The following is a 15,407-nucleotide window of genomic DNA, read 5'->3' on the forward strand; positions in this document are numbered from 1 at the left end:
ATAGAAACCGAGTTTATAATGGGTTAAGCCTTACGTGTTACACAATACTTTTCACTACGATTGCGAGAAAATAAAATAACTCGGTGCAGTATTCAATTTTTTATTTTATTTGAAAATTAAAATGTAGGTACAAAATGCTACAACTTTGGATGTTAGGGGAGATGCTTTAACCCGGTAACTTAATTTCCGACTACAGTGAAATTGAATAATGAGAATGAGGGGTAAACATGTTTAGATAATTGTTTACTTATCGGATGATTCTATTTACGAATAAAACCTCCTTCGTTATAAAGTAGGCTAGTACTCGTAACAGACAATAATTAAAAAAACAAAATTAATTTAGCCCCTAGAGGCTAATATGCTTGTTTAACCCCGCCGTGGAGTGGTAATATGACAATGTTTTTGAGCAAGAGTAGTGAAAAATATTTTTACGTATCTCTTGGACCAGCATTCTGTATCAATACTTTTATAAATCACAAGCAACGAGTTATACAAAACATCGTTAGAGGATAGCCGTGCTGGCATTAGACTTACTCCGTTCTGCTCGTCCGATCACACTTCGCATCGCGTCGCGTCGCGCGCTTCCCTAGTGAAGTGTTGTGGGTAGATCAGGGTCTCGCAGGCGCGAATCGTCGCGGGCGCCTCTCTCTCGCAGCATCAGCGAGCAGCGAGCAGCGAGCAGCGCCAGTGCTCAGTGTACCGCGAGGCGCAGCCGCGAGCGCGCGCTGATCTTGTGCTGCTGTACTGTGACTGTGACTCGCCATGCTGATGCTGTTAGCGGCGTGCGCGCTGCTCGCCCGAGGTGAGTGCTCACAGCAATGCTGCCTTCTTGTACCCGACTGCAAGAAGAGTTGTTTTTCGCGCGTATCTTGTATGTGTGTAATGTTCTTTATTACCTCATTATCTTCTTAACCACTGAACGGATTTACTAAGATATCGTTGGTGTTGTCTTAATAACCCAAGTGTTCTTAGATGAAATTAAAAAAAAGCCAACACGACTGTGAGACTCAAGGTGAAGAAAAAAGAATATGCGATATGGGTATCAAAGTCTCATCAAGAGGATTACAAAATGGTATATCATTATAAGTTATAAAAAACCTAAAATTAGAAAAACGTTATATAGTAAAAGCTTCTTATTCACGTTTCCTTTATTTACGTTTTCACTATTCGCGGATTAAAAAAATGCGACCCAATTCCTATATTCGCGGCTAAATATTTCGTTATTCGCGGATCTGACTAACAAAACTGACTAAAATCGGCAAATTTAAACTTTAACTGGCAAATACCCACCTATTGCCGAAATTGATAGTTTGAGAAAGCCACTGCTTAAACTCACTCACAGAATATATGGCTTTTAAAAACTGTCAAGCAAGAAAAAACTACAAAATACATCAAATTGTCTAAAACTGAAGATAAACAGATCCGATTCCCAAAATCGAACCCAGGACCTCTATGTTTAGAATAACATTACCAACTGCGCCTGAGAGGTCAAAACCTCGTTCATAACTTTCAGAAGTCAGGCGGAGATTTCGAGCGATTATAAGTCCGGCCAAAATAGATCCTTATTCGTACGTCAATGCCTTATCATCATCATCATATTCTTGTCTTTATGCCACGGGGTATATAGGTGAGGTCGGCAAAATAACAACTCGTACACTTGCTTCTATCATTTGTCTATTTATTATCGACTCCTCAAACTTACATACATCAAAGCCTAAGAAACTGAAAATTAAGTTGAATTAAGAAGAAAAATCGTTTATTTCAAGTAGGCTTAGTTTACAAGCACTTTTGAAACATCAAATTGAACTATTTGTAAAGACTATTTGTGATTTACCATCGGTTCGGCAGGTGCTGCTGAGATGAGCCGGCAATAAACTCAACAGTTGTTGTTTTATAATCATCGTTCGTTACAATATTTATTATTACATTAAGGACAATATTACAAACGAAACTATGAAAAAGCCCGATCAGTCAGCTGGTTTTTTATATTTTCCAGGCATAATGTGAGAAGTCGTGATCCCAATCGCCAGTTACCTGATTCGTGCAGTGAAAACAGGGGCTTCGACTGTCACTAAATTATGTGTCTAGCGAATGCTTTTTTATAATATCCCGTGAAAATATAAAAAATAATTACAATTACAAAAAGAAATATAGTTCTAAAATTGAATATCTGGAGTCTAGACCCTTAAAACCTGTTACCTTCCAAACCCACTATGAAATAATAATCATAGTCGCATCCCATACTTGCACAGCAGCACGAGCTAACACACAGCGGTACAAGATGTCGCAGGTGTGGTCACGACAGGCTCTTAGAACACTATAATTATAAGCTTTCTGCGACCCTGATACATATACATTAATTACACGCATACTCGTATAGCATGTAGTTATAAATAGTTGTGTTTATGCCGATAGATAGGTATACACCTATTAAAGATATACCTACGATTATTAAGCTATTGCACAGCATTTATTGCGGCTTTGAGCGCGGCGACCGAATCAAGAAATTCCGTAACGACAATAAACCTAACACCCAAGCCATGCATCAAGTTAACACATTACGACGTTATCATATCGACTCAACTGGACCAGTGGTTCCATTCCAGCTCAACGTAAACATATTTTTTATTTTTTTTAACACTACTTTCAATATACTTTTTATGTGTATAAAGCTCTACCCCTACAAGAGTTATAACACACTAGTAAACTCCCGCTACCTCGACCTCTCACGAAAGCCCTTCTTAGCGAACGTCTACTAACTATAAATTATGTACCTCCTGTCAAAAGGCCCTGCCCATCCTCGGCCATGGCCGACCCTAACCTCCCGCCAATCTACTTATATTATAATTCTACTTTAATAATGAAAAAATAGTTTATCAAAAAAAGTTTGCTACAACGTCTTAGGGACTTAGGCAAAGATCGTTGACCATACAGACTGAGTTTAAAGTCATTTTTAATCGCCTTCCAAAACGGAGGAGGTTCTGCGTTCATCTATATGTATGTCTTTAGAAATGGTTGATTTGTTTGTTCGCTTGTACAGCACAACTTCAAATGTGACTTCGCCGTTTTGGAACACAGCGAGATTTTTGAGCAGAAATAGTTATAATAAACCATTTTTTTCTTCAAGAAACATACTTTTGTTAAACCAATTGCTTAACCAGATCCTTATTTATACATCATATTATATCCCCATATACTTTTATGTGGGGTATACCTGGGTTCCCTCTTGCCGACGTTGTATTGGCAGATGGGCGTATCTTTATACGTGAGGCGGTTTTCGATAAATTGTGATTAGTGACCTTTTGCTTTTGTATATTTAGATATCTACTACAGGCGAATACAATAGACATCGAGAGAAACACTAAACACAGTATTGCTGTGGTCGCTGTGCCGAGTGACGTCATCCCTCACCAGTAGGTACGAGGAGGTACATCTTTATACACTTTCACATTACATTCGAGTAGTTTCCGCGACAGTTGGCTCACTGCACATGCGAGAGGCTGACCTTCACTCCGCTGGTTACCACATTCGAACGTTTCCTCCAACACTTGCATCCACTGCAGGGTTTCCAACTTAGGGGTTTTCCCCCCCAGATTTAGGGGGCAAATAAGTGAAATGGGATATTTTTAGGGATCTGAAGTTTTTAGGGGTATTTTCAGGGATTTTTTTAATCTTGAATATTTTTAAATTGATGATAATTTTAATATCTCTTTCTTGACCTAGCAACTTATAACGATATATAATACGATAATCTACAACCACTCTTGAGGCAACAGACGGCAATTTTCATCGAATAAAAAAAATTGTTTAATTTATTCATTGTCAACATGTATGATTTCAAAAAATCTGAATCTTCAGATAAAGACGTAATATTTTGTCTATATTAAATATAGACTTTTGAAACATATTACAGCATTTTATTTCTAAATTATTATGAATTTATATTTTTAGGGGACAAATCAATAATTAAGGCGTTTTTAGGGGTATTTGACACAAACTTTAGGGATAAATATTTTGGAGAGTTGGTAACAATGGCATCCAGTGGCGTGCACAAGGCTTATAACTGGGAGTGCACAACTAGTGCTCAGAGTAGGCACTGCGTTTTTGCATATATGAAGTGCACGTCGCTGCTCTCGGTCCTACGTCGCTGCTCTGAAAATATCACACACGTGAATAATCGTTGTATTCGATGTATTGCCCAAGTTTTACTATGTTGTTAAATTGGAATTCACGTATGTTTCATATGTCATGGCAATTTTTTTTATAAAATTGCATTGAACATTAAAATTGTAATTTATATTTGATAAGAATCTTCTAAGTGACGAACGCCATCTCATTTGATCTCTGATCACAATAACATTATTTTATTATCATTATTATTATTCTACGATGCAATAATAAAACAAAAAGTGTAATCTATAGCAGAGTAATATTCATAAAGTATGTGAATGCAAAATGTAGAGTAGTGGCGCTAACGGGCCGCCTCGCGTCGCTCCGCTGCAGCGAATTAAATTTACATTTTCACGCGAAAGTTGTTCTGTGCGGAAAATTCGGACGATTTAGTCGTTAGTTAATGAATTAGGGATTATTATCTCAGCGGAGAGTTACTCGGCCGTCAGATTACTGTTAACTGCAAAAATTTAAAGCGTGTCCAAGTGTATACTTATGTCGAATTAAATTTGTAGATAAAGGTTATATTTTTAAGTTTTTGCGTATGATGGGCTAGAACTCGATTATGTGAATTCACCAACAAAATTACCCGAATATGTAAATTTACAAACAAAATTGACTGACAATTTTGAGGGGGACGAGGTAAACTCACATATCGAAAATATTTAACATCAATAAATAAATTTTATACACACTATATAAATTCGATTTGCAATACACACACGTGCAATTTTTACACAGACTAACAAACACATCGCTTAGACAATACACAAAGTATGCAATTACATAAATTAAACGTAACTTCATCTTTTGGTAAACTAGATCACTGATCTTTGACAGAGTTGTAACGTCTAGCGAGGCAGAACCAGATATGTTTAACTAGCTGACGCTGCGCGGTTTTCCCCGAGAGGTTCCCGGCGTTAACATCCCTGTGATTGCTTGCTGTCATCAGTTCGTAGTCACCAGGTTCGCTATTCCAGCGCCTTGGGACATCCCAATGTCCGTCGGCTTTATGAACTACGTGCCCCGCCATTGCTACTTCAGTTTTGGAACAAGTGGAGCTGTGTCAGTTACATGATTTCATTGCATTTGTACCTATTGTGGTTTTGCATACGATTTCGTACTATGTTATTGTCTGTTCTGTGCAATTAGGTTTTCCAATCACACAATGAGTGTGGTACCCATGATTAGTACCCATGTATATTAATTCTATTATGCGTGGTATCGCTTTCTGCGGGCGTCGTGGGAAGGCGGGGAAAGTCCAACACTCGACGATTACATTCGAGGGTTACATAGTGTAACCTCTTTGGTTCGAACTGTCTCATTGGTCAGATATTAGTGGTTAGCGTCGATGAGGCTTTCATTGTCCTGAGTTCAAATCCTGGTGCGGTGTATGTCACTTTCAGCAGCAGTTGGGTTGGTGGTGTTACACCCATGGTCGGAAGCAGTAACGTGGTGAGTTTTGGAGGGATCTTATTTTAAAATTTGGGGGCCACAAATTTCTCACAAAACAAACATAAATTGCTCGCATGCTTAGAATTAATAGGACAGCGACTTAATTTATATAGGATGTTTTCAACTTCAACACGCTTAATCCAGGAAAAAAGGGGTTCAAGTTTTTTCAATATAAATCGTTAATGATTTGAGTTATATTTTTGTGAAATGATTAGCACACTATTTGTCATATATAAAATATAAATAGTAGGGGGTGAAAGGGGGGTTGAAAGTTTGCATCGAGTTTCACGCCGACGAAGTCGCGGGCGTCCGCTAGCTTACAATACCATCCTAAATGGTTGTGAGCTGGGAATCAAACCCGGGAGCTCTGTGCGAGGTCATCAACACGCCGGCGGCACCGGTGCGGGTCCCGTTGCTGACCTACTGCGCGGAATGCGCGCACTGGCTACGAACGTATTGTGAGGAGGCTCCTCACTCTGGAGCCCTGATCGCCGGGGGCTTGGGCACTCAAGTGTCCCGCAGCGGGAGGTGTTTACTATAAATTTTTAATAGTGTTTTATATAGAAAAATAAAAGGATAAATAAACAAATGACAGGTAAAAATTTTATGCTATAATGAAAAGCTCATTATTCATGGTCCGACACAGAACTCGAACTCCGAACCTCGTGATAGTAAAGCACGCAAGTTAACTGGACCGAGGACGCTACATTTTGAATGTCAGCGTGGCATTATGTGACGGTGTCGCAACCACAGGTGTTTATAGTTTTTTTGTTTGATGAATGGTTTGTTGAAATTAGAAAATGATTATTCATAAGTTTAGTGTCGATTATTTATTTATTTATGAACTGGTCGAGTGGAGGCGAGCGAATGTAGCGCTGTACTTGACCGCGATCGTGCGGGCGGTCCGCGTGGATTTAGTTAAACGTAACTGTAACTTTATCTAACTGCCTCGATCGAGTGGTTAGTTAGTACGGCTACGGATCGTCCGGTCCTAAGTTCTAGTTAGGAAATTCATGGTGTTGCTCCCTCGTGCCTCGAAGCGCACATTGAACTGTGTGTCGTGGTGTAATTAGTGATTATTTCTGAACCCTGAATTCTGAACCTTTATTCTGAACTGAACTGAAATTTTATTTAAAGAGTATGTAGCATATGCTGAGTTGGGGCCCTTTATTGGGTTATGCCACACATCGCAGGATATTGTCCTGACATATTATTTAATATGACAATATTATTTGTTAGCATTATATGATATTATGAGCATATTGTGTTGTGTGGCATAATGCTGTAATAAAGATTTTTTCTTTCTTCTTTCTTTCTTTCTTTCTATTTCTGAACCCAAACAACACAAACACCCAAAGTGTGCCAACCATAGGAAACTCGCTACCAATAGTAAGTCAAATATTGGCCGATAAAGTTACCTTTTTAAGGTTCAGAACATACAGAACCAGAACCATTCAATAAATAGTCTGGGAACGGAGGATTCTTTACAATATCGTAGTTGGTGTTCTAACTAATATCATGAATGCGAATGTTTTGTTTGTATATTACGCCTTTACGCCTACACCGCTAAACAGATTATAAAATTATTTAATCAGTGGCAAGTTGCATTATCAGCGAGCGAACATAGGTTACATCTTATTCCCGTACTGGAATTGGAACAGAAATTACCTTGATAAAATTTTTTCGGACTTTGAGTTGTCTATACTAAATAGGTAATGGGGTAATCTACTGAACCGATTTTGAAAATTATTTTACCAACAGAAAGCCACGTTGTTTGTGAGTACCATCGGCTGTATTTTATCTTCGTATTCCCACGGGAACGGAAACTACGTGGGCGAAACTGCGGTGCACCTGCTAATAAGAAATACTTACATGCATTATAGGTATTTAAACTAAGTAGGTAGTAGAATCTAGACTTTTTGGTCCCATAATAAGTGAGTCGTGCAATCGTGTACATGTCAGTAAAAAGCATTGCGACGCATCTAGACTAGATCGCAGCCCCGCACAGCGCACAGCGCACAGCGCACAGCGCACAGCGCACAGCGCACAGCGCACAGCGCACAGCGAGCGCACCACAACAAAGCGTTGCGCAAACCGCAGCGCGCCGCGCGGTGGGAACGGCGCTAATGTGCGGTGACGCAACGCCGTGTGAACGGCGCATTATGTGTTACAGCACAGTGTCGCTGCAGCTCAGTGGTTAGCGACGTAATGTATTGTCACGGAGATAATGTATGTCGAGCTAAATGAAGTTTGAATGTAATTGTTATACACGCTGTATAATTTGCTTGTAACTGCTACCGATGACTGCAATCGTCTGTAGTCAGCGGCTGTCGTCGATAGCAGTTGTTGCTAAATGAACCCTAACCACTTGACAGCAGCCAGGTGGATAAACATACCCGAATATTCGCCCCACCCCGTAAAAACCAACCTAAACTCGCCTCTGGCCGCAGATGCCAACCTACTAAAAACGTTACGATGACTTATTTATCGCACGTATCTGTAAATAAAATACTACGTCGTGCAGGGGAGAATATATAGAGAATAACTACACGTGTTAAAATGTTTTTCATAATACGTACTGTTATCGTGAATCGCGGCAAGCTTTCAAGATTGAAACGAACTGTCACACGCACCATCCTACATGAAACGAACTGTAGCTCTGTGTAGTAGCAGGCGTATGCTTACAGTAACATGCTACTAGACTGTGCTTTTTAAACAAATATGCACCCTACGATATTTTTACTTGCTGTAAATTAGTATGTTAACAAATAGCAAACATGTATGCTTTTGTTGTTGGCTGGAACTTACGTCCAGTAACCATATAAATAAAATAAAATAATTCGTACAGTTGCTGTACTCACTTGGTAGTACGAGTAGTTCTGATCGAGACAAGCGCGCCTCGCCGCGCGTTGATGTCTTCAATATGAAGCGCTGTTCAATAGGTGCTTCCAATGTGTGTGTGTGTGTGCGCCGTCCTGTTTATCTAAAAAATTAACAAACTTCGAGTGTTTTATTTTATTTTATTGGCACCGCCTTCAAACTGATCAGAAGGTAGCACATAGGTAAGATGTTATTTTTTGCTTTTTAGTTTAGGTTAATTTTTGAGTTGGAAGTCGGTTGAATTTTTTTTATTAAATTTTTTTTTGTTGTAAAAATATTTGCCATATCTTTTTTTTAAATACGATCAATGATCCTTTTCTCCTCCAATTAGTCGGAAAAAGACCGTGTTAGGAGTGGGTAGGTACGACAATAGCGGCCCACAGACGGGGATCGAACCACCACCTCTCGGTGCTGAGTCCGGCCCCTTTACCACTGAGCTATTGAGGGTTCTTTGTCTATAATCTGTGATAATACTGTGTTAGACAGAGAGAGGTAGAAGTGAAATTGAAACTTGAACTTGCGAGTTATACAAAACATTGGTACTGAATAGACCTCCTTGTTTGGAATAAAAAATACATACGAGTATCTATTAGATTTTAGCACTCTTCTTAAGTACAATAGGGCATTCGGTGGGTCATTATAGTTAACCGACTTCCAAGAAGGAGGAGTTCTATGGCACCTCAAACTCGCTAACCCTCGTTCGAGCGCTGTGGTGGGTCAAGCTCAAAGTCCCATAGGCTTGGCCCAGTAGTGGGCTCTCGTAGGCCGTCTTAGGCATCATACATTGATAATAGTGATGTCATCCCCACAGCACAGTGTCGTGCTCTAGCGAGACGCGACACTTTCTCGCGCTCACTTTCTACATTCCGTCGATGGCCACACGTGAGCTGCTGTCACGTGCCACGTCAAAATCAATCTAAGCTTCTCATATTTAAATATCAAATTCGCTTACATTTGCAACCTGCTGTGGGATTTAAGATTGCTGTCAAGTGACAAAGTTCTGACGCGAGAGAAAAATGATAACATTTTTTACCGTTTCGGTCATTTAACCTATATATGAACATACTTGTATACAAGAATTGACATTACAAATTGATGTATGAATACAAGAAATAATCATTTGTAGGAAATAGTAGTCAGAGACGGATATGACTCGTGTTGGCTCGTGCCAACGCTAGGTGGCGTGACTTGTTTCCGTAAAGATTTTTTTTTTTTTTATTCTTTACAAGTTAGCCCTTGACTACAATCTCACCTGATGGTAAGTGATGATGCAGTCTAAGATGGAAGCGGGCTAACTTGTCAAGGAGGAGGATGAAAATCCACACCCCTTTCGGTTTCTACACGGCATCGTACCGGAACGCTAAATCGCTTGGCGGTACGTCTTTTGCCGGTAGGGTGGTAACTAGCCACGGCCGAAGTCTCCCACCAGCCAGACCTGGACAAATTAAGAAAATCTCAATCTGCCCAGCCGGGGATCGAACCCAGGACCTCCGTCTTGTAAATCCACCGCGCATACCACTGCGCCACGGAGGCCGTCAAAATAAGATTAGGGAGTTAGAGAGGGGTAGCGATCGGTTGACGGGAACGATTTGCGATATAAGGTGCTCGTCGTACGTTCGGCTTCAGTATGCTCATGGCGATCGAGCCATTCACATTTCTTATTGTGTAAGTCTTTATGGGTTTCTTGGGATAGGCGGGGAGAGTGACTTGAGTGGAAAATGGGAGTGTTAGTCAACTGTCAAGGGATGCCTTAATCCTACATACAACGGTCACAAGTTCGTGACTCCACTCAAGGTCTATTTATCTGGTATTCTAGGGTCTTATTTTGGTTACAGTTTGATTTGTTATTTAAGTTTTCTTGACGAATATTGTGAATCTTTGTTCGAGATTGGTTTTCTTATTTTAGTAATCCACTTCTGAGTCTGCTAAAACATATAATTTGATAGATTTATAATAATCATTTTTTTAAATAAAAAATAAAGAATAACCTATACAACCCTTAAGCACTCTTATGTCATGGACGGAATGCATTCGTTAGCGAGTATTCACACTATAACTTTACACTCGCTTACAGGTCGATTGGCTCCACATGACAAACAAACCCAACTCTAATTTTGATAACGATAAAGTTCAGAATAGAGTTAGCTCAACGTCGTCATACGTCATTTCCCAGTTCGTGTTGGCACATATTGTTATCCTAATTGCGATTTCCAGCCGTGAAGCTCAAACCGGCCGACAGATACATTCAAAATCAAAAAGTGATTAATCGTAATCGAGTTTTAAAAGGTTTTCCTTTTAAATATAAATTTGAAAAATTTTGTTGCGTATTGATCGCTCTCTAGTTTGTATTCGTTTGAGTTTTTTTATTGTGGTCTGTTATTAATTAGTGTCTTTTTTTAGTAACTTCATTTGGGAATTATGTAGTCACTCGCGTACGCCCGCGGCTTCATCTGCGTAGTATTTAGTTTTTCACAAATCCTGCGGGAACCATGGATTTTTCCGGGATAAAAAGTAAAGCCTATGTCTTAATCCAGAGTAAAACCTATTTCCATTTCAATTTAACCCAAATCATTTTTAGACTGAACATTTACTCTCCAGTCATGAATTAACAAATACTAACTGATTATTTTTAATTTTTACAATAATTAAGTCAAAGAGATTGTAATTATCGTTAGGTGTTTGTACTACAAAGGTCCAGCGGGTGGGAATCGAATCTATGACCTCTTGGTGTCGAGTCCCGTCCCTTATCTGTGCAGCTATTTGCTTCAAGACTTTATCGAAAGTACCAAAAAAAATCATAGTATACGTAGGAGGCTCTTAAAACCTTCCAAGGCTACCACGACATAAACTCCATCATTGGCTACCGAACTTACCTACTGGTGGGAGCATACACTGACAAACTTTTGGCTTTCAGAAAATGAAGAAAATCTGGCCATCGTAGGCCCTTGTTCTAAAATAACAGGTCGCGAGGGCTCACGTTTTTACTCACAAAAGCGTTAGCGTGACATGAGTAAAAGTGACATCAAAACATGAGTAAAAACACAGAACTATGTGTTTTTACTCATGTTTTGTTTCCAGCAACAACTGAACGAGTTACCAAATACTCAAAATGTTAAAACACGACAGAAAACAATTGCACTACAACACGAAATCGTTAAAAACAATTGACAAAGACTTTTGTTTATAAATAAACGATTCAATTTAATTACAGAAACATAATATATAATTCTTTGTTTACTAGAGTCATGGTGTAAACCACTTGGCGGATAAAAAACGAAATGTCTGACACAAACAAGGTGTTATAAAAAACAACAATATAAAGGTGGATGTCAACGAATACAACGACAAATCTGTCTGTATTACATGTATTGTACATAGGTATTTAAAATTGCTATGTTCGTTACTTAATGTTGACTATGAAATGCAAATAAATCATTTTATATTTGTATTATAGGTAGAAAAACGTTTGCATTTTTTACACGCAATGTTGATTTCTTTTTAGTCATTCTACGATTAATGCTATTACTAAATTGAAAGTGACCTAGATACCTTGATGATCCAAATGATCTCTACTTGCCCCTCACCCTACGTGATCTTTATGTCATTAAATAACTAATGACAATAATCTTGAACAATATTAATTCGCTTATATATGTAGAGCACGGAATTTATGATTGCATTTTACAAACTTTCTTCTCTTTATTTCATATCTTAAGTTATTTCACTAATATTATAAAGCAGTTAACTTTTTACAAAGATTATAAACCTGTAAAGTTCAAGTCAACCAGAGAGTAAGTCAAAACAACAAACAGAAAATATTTGATTTGCAGAAATTAATACAAAAAAGACATCTCAGTTTTTCAGACACAGGCAGTAGACAGTAATATCTACAAAAAATATATAAATAAATAAAGAAGAGGAGGTTCTCAATTGGTCGCGTATGTTTTTTTTGTTTAATGTTTACACACTTATACACAAACTTTCGCATTTATAATGTTAGTGTGATGCATTTAGTGTGAGATATGTGTAGCGGCTGTGCACTGGCCGTTGACTGCGTAACACGGGCCGCTCATTGCACAGTCACACTGCCAGCTGTGTAGGAGTGGCTTAATGCATACAATAGTAATCATCATCAGCGTGTGAGATGTAACAGTGACGTCACACTAACCGTAGGAATTGTCGTATTGGTGTAAGTCTGTTGAAGCCTGTCGGGTTTTCGTAAAGAGCCATCAATAAATGAGTGTGATAGACCTGATTTTACCCCCGTATTCCTGCAGGAACATGAGTTACGCGGGCGAAGCCGCAGGACGTACACAATGTTCAAGATGTACCGAATCTCTTGCGTGCAGACATTCAAATCAGCGGCTAATCAGAGCTAACTGATCGCTGACACTAGGGTTGCCAACCGTACTGTAATAATTATACACGGTGCTGGGGAGTGCTTCCCTAACTCTGGGGTTATATTCTTTACCGAAAATTAATTTGAAATTTTCAAGATTGTGTTCACATTATGTGTTCTAAAATTAATATTTTCAAGGTAAATATTATTTCTTTTGTCAACAGATCTTGAAATGTGTCCTATAAGCGCATCCTTATAATTATGACGTAGCCAAGTTTTACGTATTTTAAAATGCAAGGATAAAGGCGTATGTTACATGGATAGTCGGATTATTTAAATTACTTTGTTTGATTTTTTTACTTAGTTTTTAGCAGACTCAGAGGTTACAACAATTACAAGAATAAGAAAACTAATGTCAAATAAAACAAATCGAACAAAGGTTATGATTCACAACACTTGTCAGGATAACTTAATTAACAAATCAAACTGTAACCGAAATAAGACCCTAGAATGTCAGAGCATGACTTTGAGTGAAGTACAACAAGTATTACAATCCATTATTTTCCATTGACGGGCGCCATTTTGAAAGTTTATAGTGTGATAGTTACTATCACAATTGTGACATACACACATGCGCTCGAAAAACATTACCGTCTTTAGTCATGTAACAACAAATAGACGTCAATATAAAACACTATATTTTTATAGCTTAATCTGCAAAATACTACATTATTGAAATACAAAAGTTGGCAACCCTAGCTCCACCACAACACAGCAACTAACAGTAAACAGAGTACCGCTCCTCGCAACCAGTCCGCGACCTGCCGCACGGACGGACCGCTGAGCATTGCTTCCTGCTGAGCATAAACAAACTCTTTCCTCTTGTAATAAAGTTCAATATCCGGAGACAGGTGATGTCATTTTTCTGTTACCATTTAAGGAAATGTCACTTTCTTGAGAACACTTTCTCGAGTGAGTGCGACGATCGCTAAAACAGATATAATCGCGAATAAATCATTCCACTGTCTCTTTGGTCCAGTGGTTTGTGACAACGGATCATGAACGAGGCCTTAGGTTCAAGATATTTTTTTTATTTTTTTTTTGAATATTCCCCTTCCCCATTATTTGGAAATTCTGTGTTAGGAGTACAAGTACGACAATACTCCAGCGGTTTGGGATCGAACCACCACCTTTTGGGGAGTTTACTGCGGAGCTACTGAAGCTTGGAATATGTCAGTGGTGCCCCGTGCCTGGAGACACTTGTTAAGCAGTGGTTCCTCAGAACAATTACCATAGGACCTGCCTCACTAGACGTTACCACTCTGTCAAAAGTATATGATCACGATCTAACGTATTCATACAAATTGCATCTATAGAATCGATGATTCACTGTGGTAAATTACACGTGTGTGCATTACAATTTAAATTTATAGATATGTGTAGTGTAAGGACACAAGTTATATTTATTTAGTGTTTTAAATATTATCGATGTGTGAGTTTACCTGCTCCCTCTCAAAAGACGACAGACAAATTTGTTGGTGAATTTAGTGAACGATATTAGTCCAAAGGTAATCAATCTGAGAGCGGTCCCGACCATAACCATTAACATTTGTCAGTGATCAGCGTCACACAAACTAAGCATGCTGACGCGCCTTGGAGCAGTGTGGTGGGTAAAGCTCCCATTGCTCTGAGCACCGTGGCGGGTCTACGTTCCTAAGCCTCTCTCCTATACTGAAAAGATGCGTGGCCAATTGCGAAATAAATACAAACTGAAACTTTGTCGTAAACGTCACACGTACCGACACGTATCATCATCATTAACTCATATTTGGCTCATTGTTAAGCACGGGTCTCCTCTCAGAATGAGGGGTTAAGCTAATATTCCACCACGCCGGTCCAATACGGATTGACAGACTTCACACACGAAGAGAATCGAGAAAATTCTTAGGTATACAGGTTTCCTCACGATGTTATTTCCATGTGACGTTCTAAATCGTTTGATGGTTCTAAATTAAGTCAAAAGGCTTATTATTTATATTACTAATTAAAAATAATATTTCCCGTCACTGAACTTAAATCTTACATATTCTTTTCTTAACTTGGATATTCGATGTTGTTAAAGTGATTAATTAGATGGCGCCACCTGTACAATAGCTCACGTCGGCAGCTTAGAGTGATTCCTAATAGAGTGCGCTGACATTATCGCACCGTTGCACCTTGAGGTTGTAACTGTGAATCTCATGTTCTATGTGATAAGGTAGCGTTTGTGTCGCAGGCTGCGCGGCGGGCTACGCGGGCAAGGAGCTGGGCGCGCTGTCCGAGCTGCACCACGGCGTGCGCGGGCGCGCCTTCGCCGTGGACTCGCGCACGCTGTTCCTGCAGCACTTCCACTACGACGGCGAGGGCCCCGGTGAGTGACTCGCGCGACAGATGGCGCTGCCGCCCGACTGACTCGCGCTAACATGTGTTAACTTATCTGTTGACATTTATAAACAAATTCAGAGCAAGTCTACCGTAGAAACGTTCTCCTATTTCGCTGATAAATGAATAATTGTAAATATTT

At 39.2% G+C, this 15,407-nt stretch overlaps 1 protein-coding gene across 3 annotated transcripts in view; it reads left to right on the forward strand.

Moving 5' to 3' along the window:
* Nucleotides 1-653: 653 nt before the first annotated feature.
* LOC112050138 (protein Skeletor, isoforms B/C) overlaps nt 654-15,407 on the forward strand; it is a 67,999-nt gene continuing 53,245 nt past the window's right edge. For all 3 annotated transcript variants that reach the window (XM_024088310.2, XM_024088309.2, XM_024088312.2), the window contains exons 1-2: nt 654-802; nt 15,120-15,254. In XM_024088310.2, the coding sequence (XP_023944078.2) occupies nt 763-802; nt 15,120-15,254 (175 nt within the window). In that variant the 5' untranslated portion in view covers nt 654-762. The remainder of the gene's footprint in view (nt 803-15,119; nt 15,255-15,407) is intronic.

The sequence above is a fragment of the Bicyclus anynana genome, chromosome 24 (genome assembly GCF_947172395.1).
Source record: "Bicyclus anynana chromosome 24, ilBicAnyn1.1, whole genome shotgun sequence".
Classification (NCBI taxonomy): domain Eukaryota; kingdom Metazoa; phylum Arthropoda; class Insecta; order Lepidoptera; family Nymphalidae; genus Bicyclus; species Bicyclus anynana.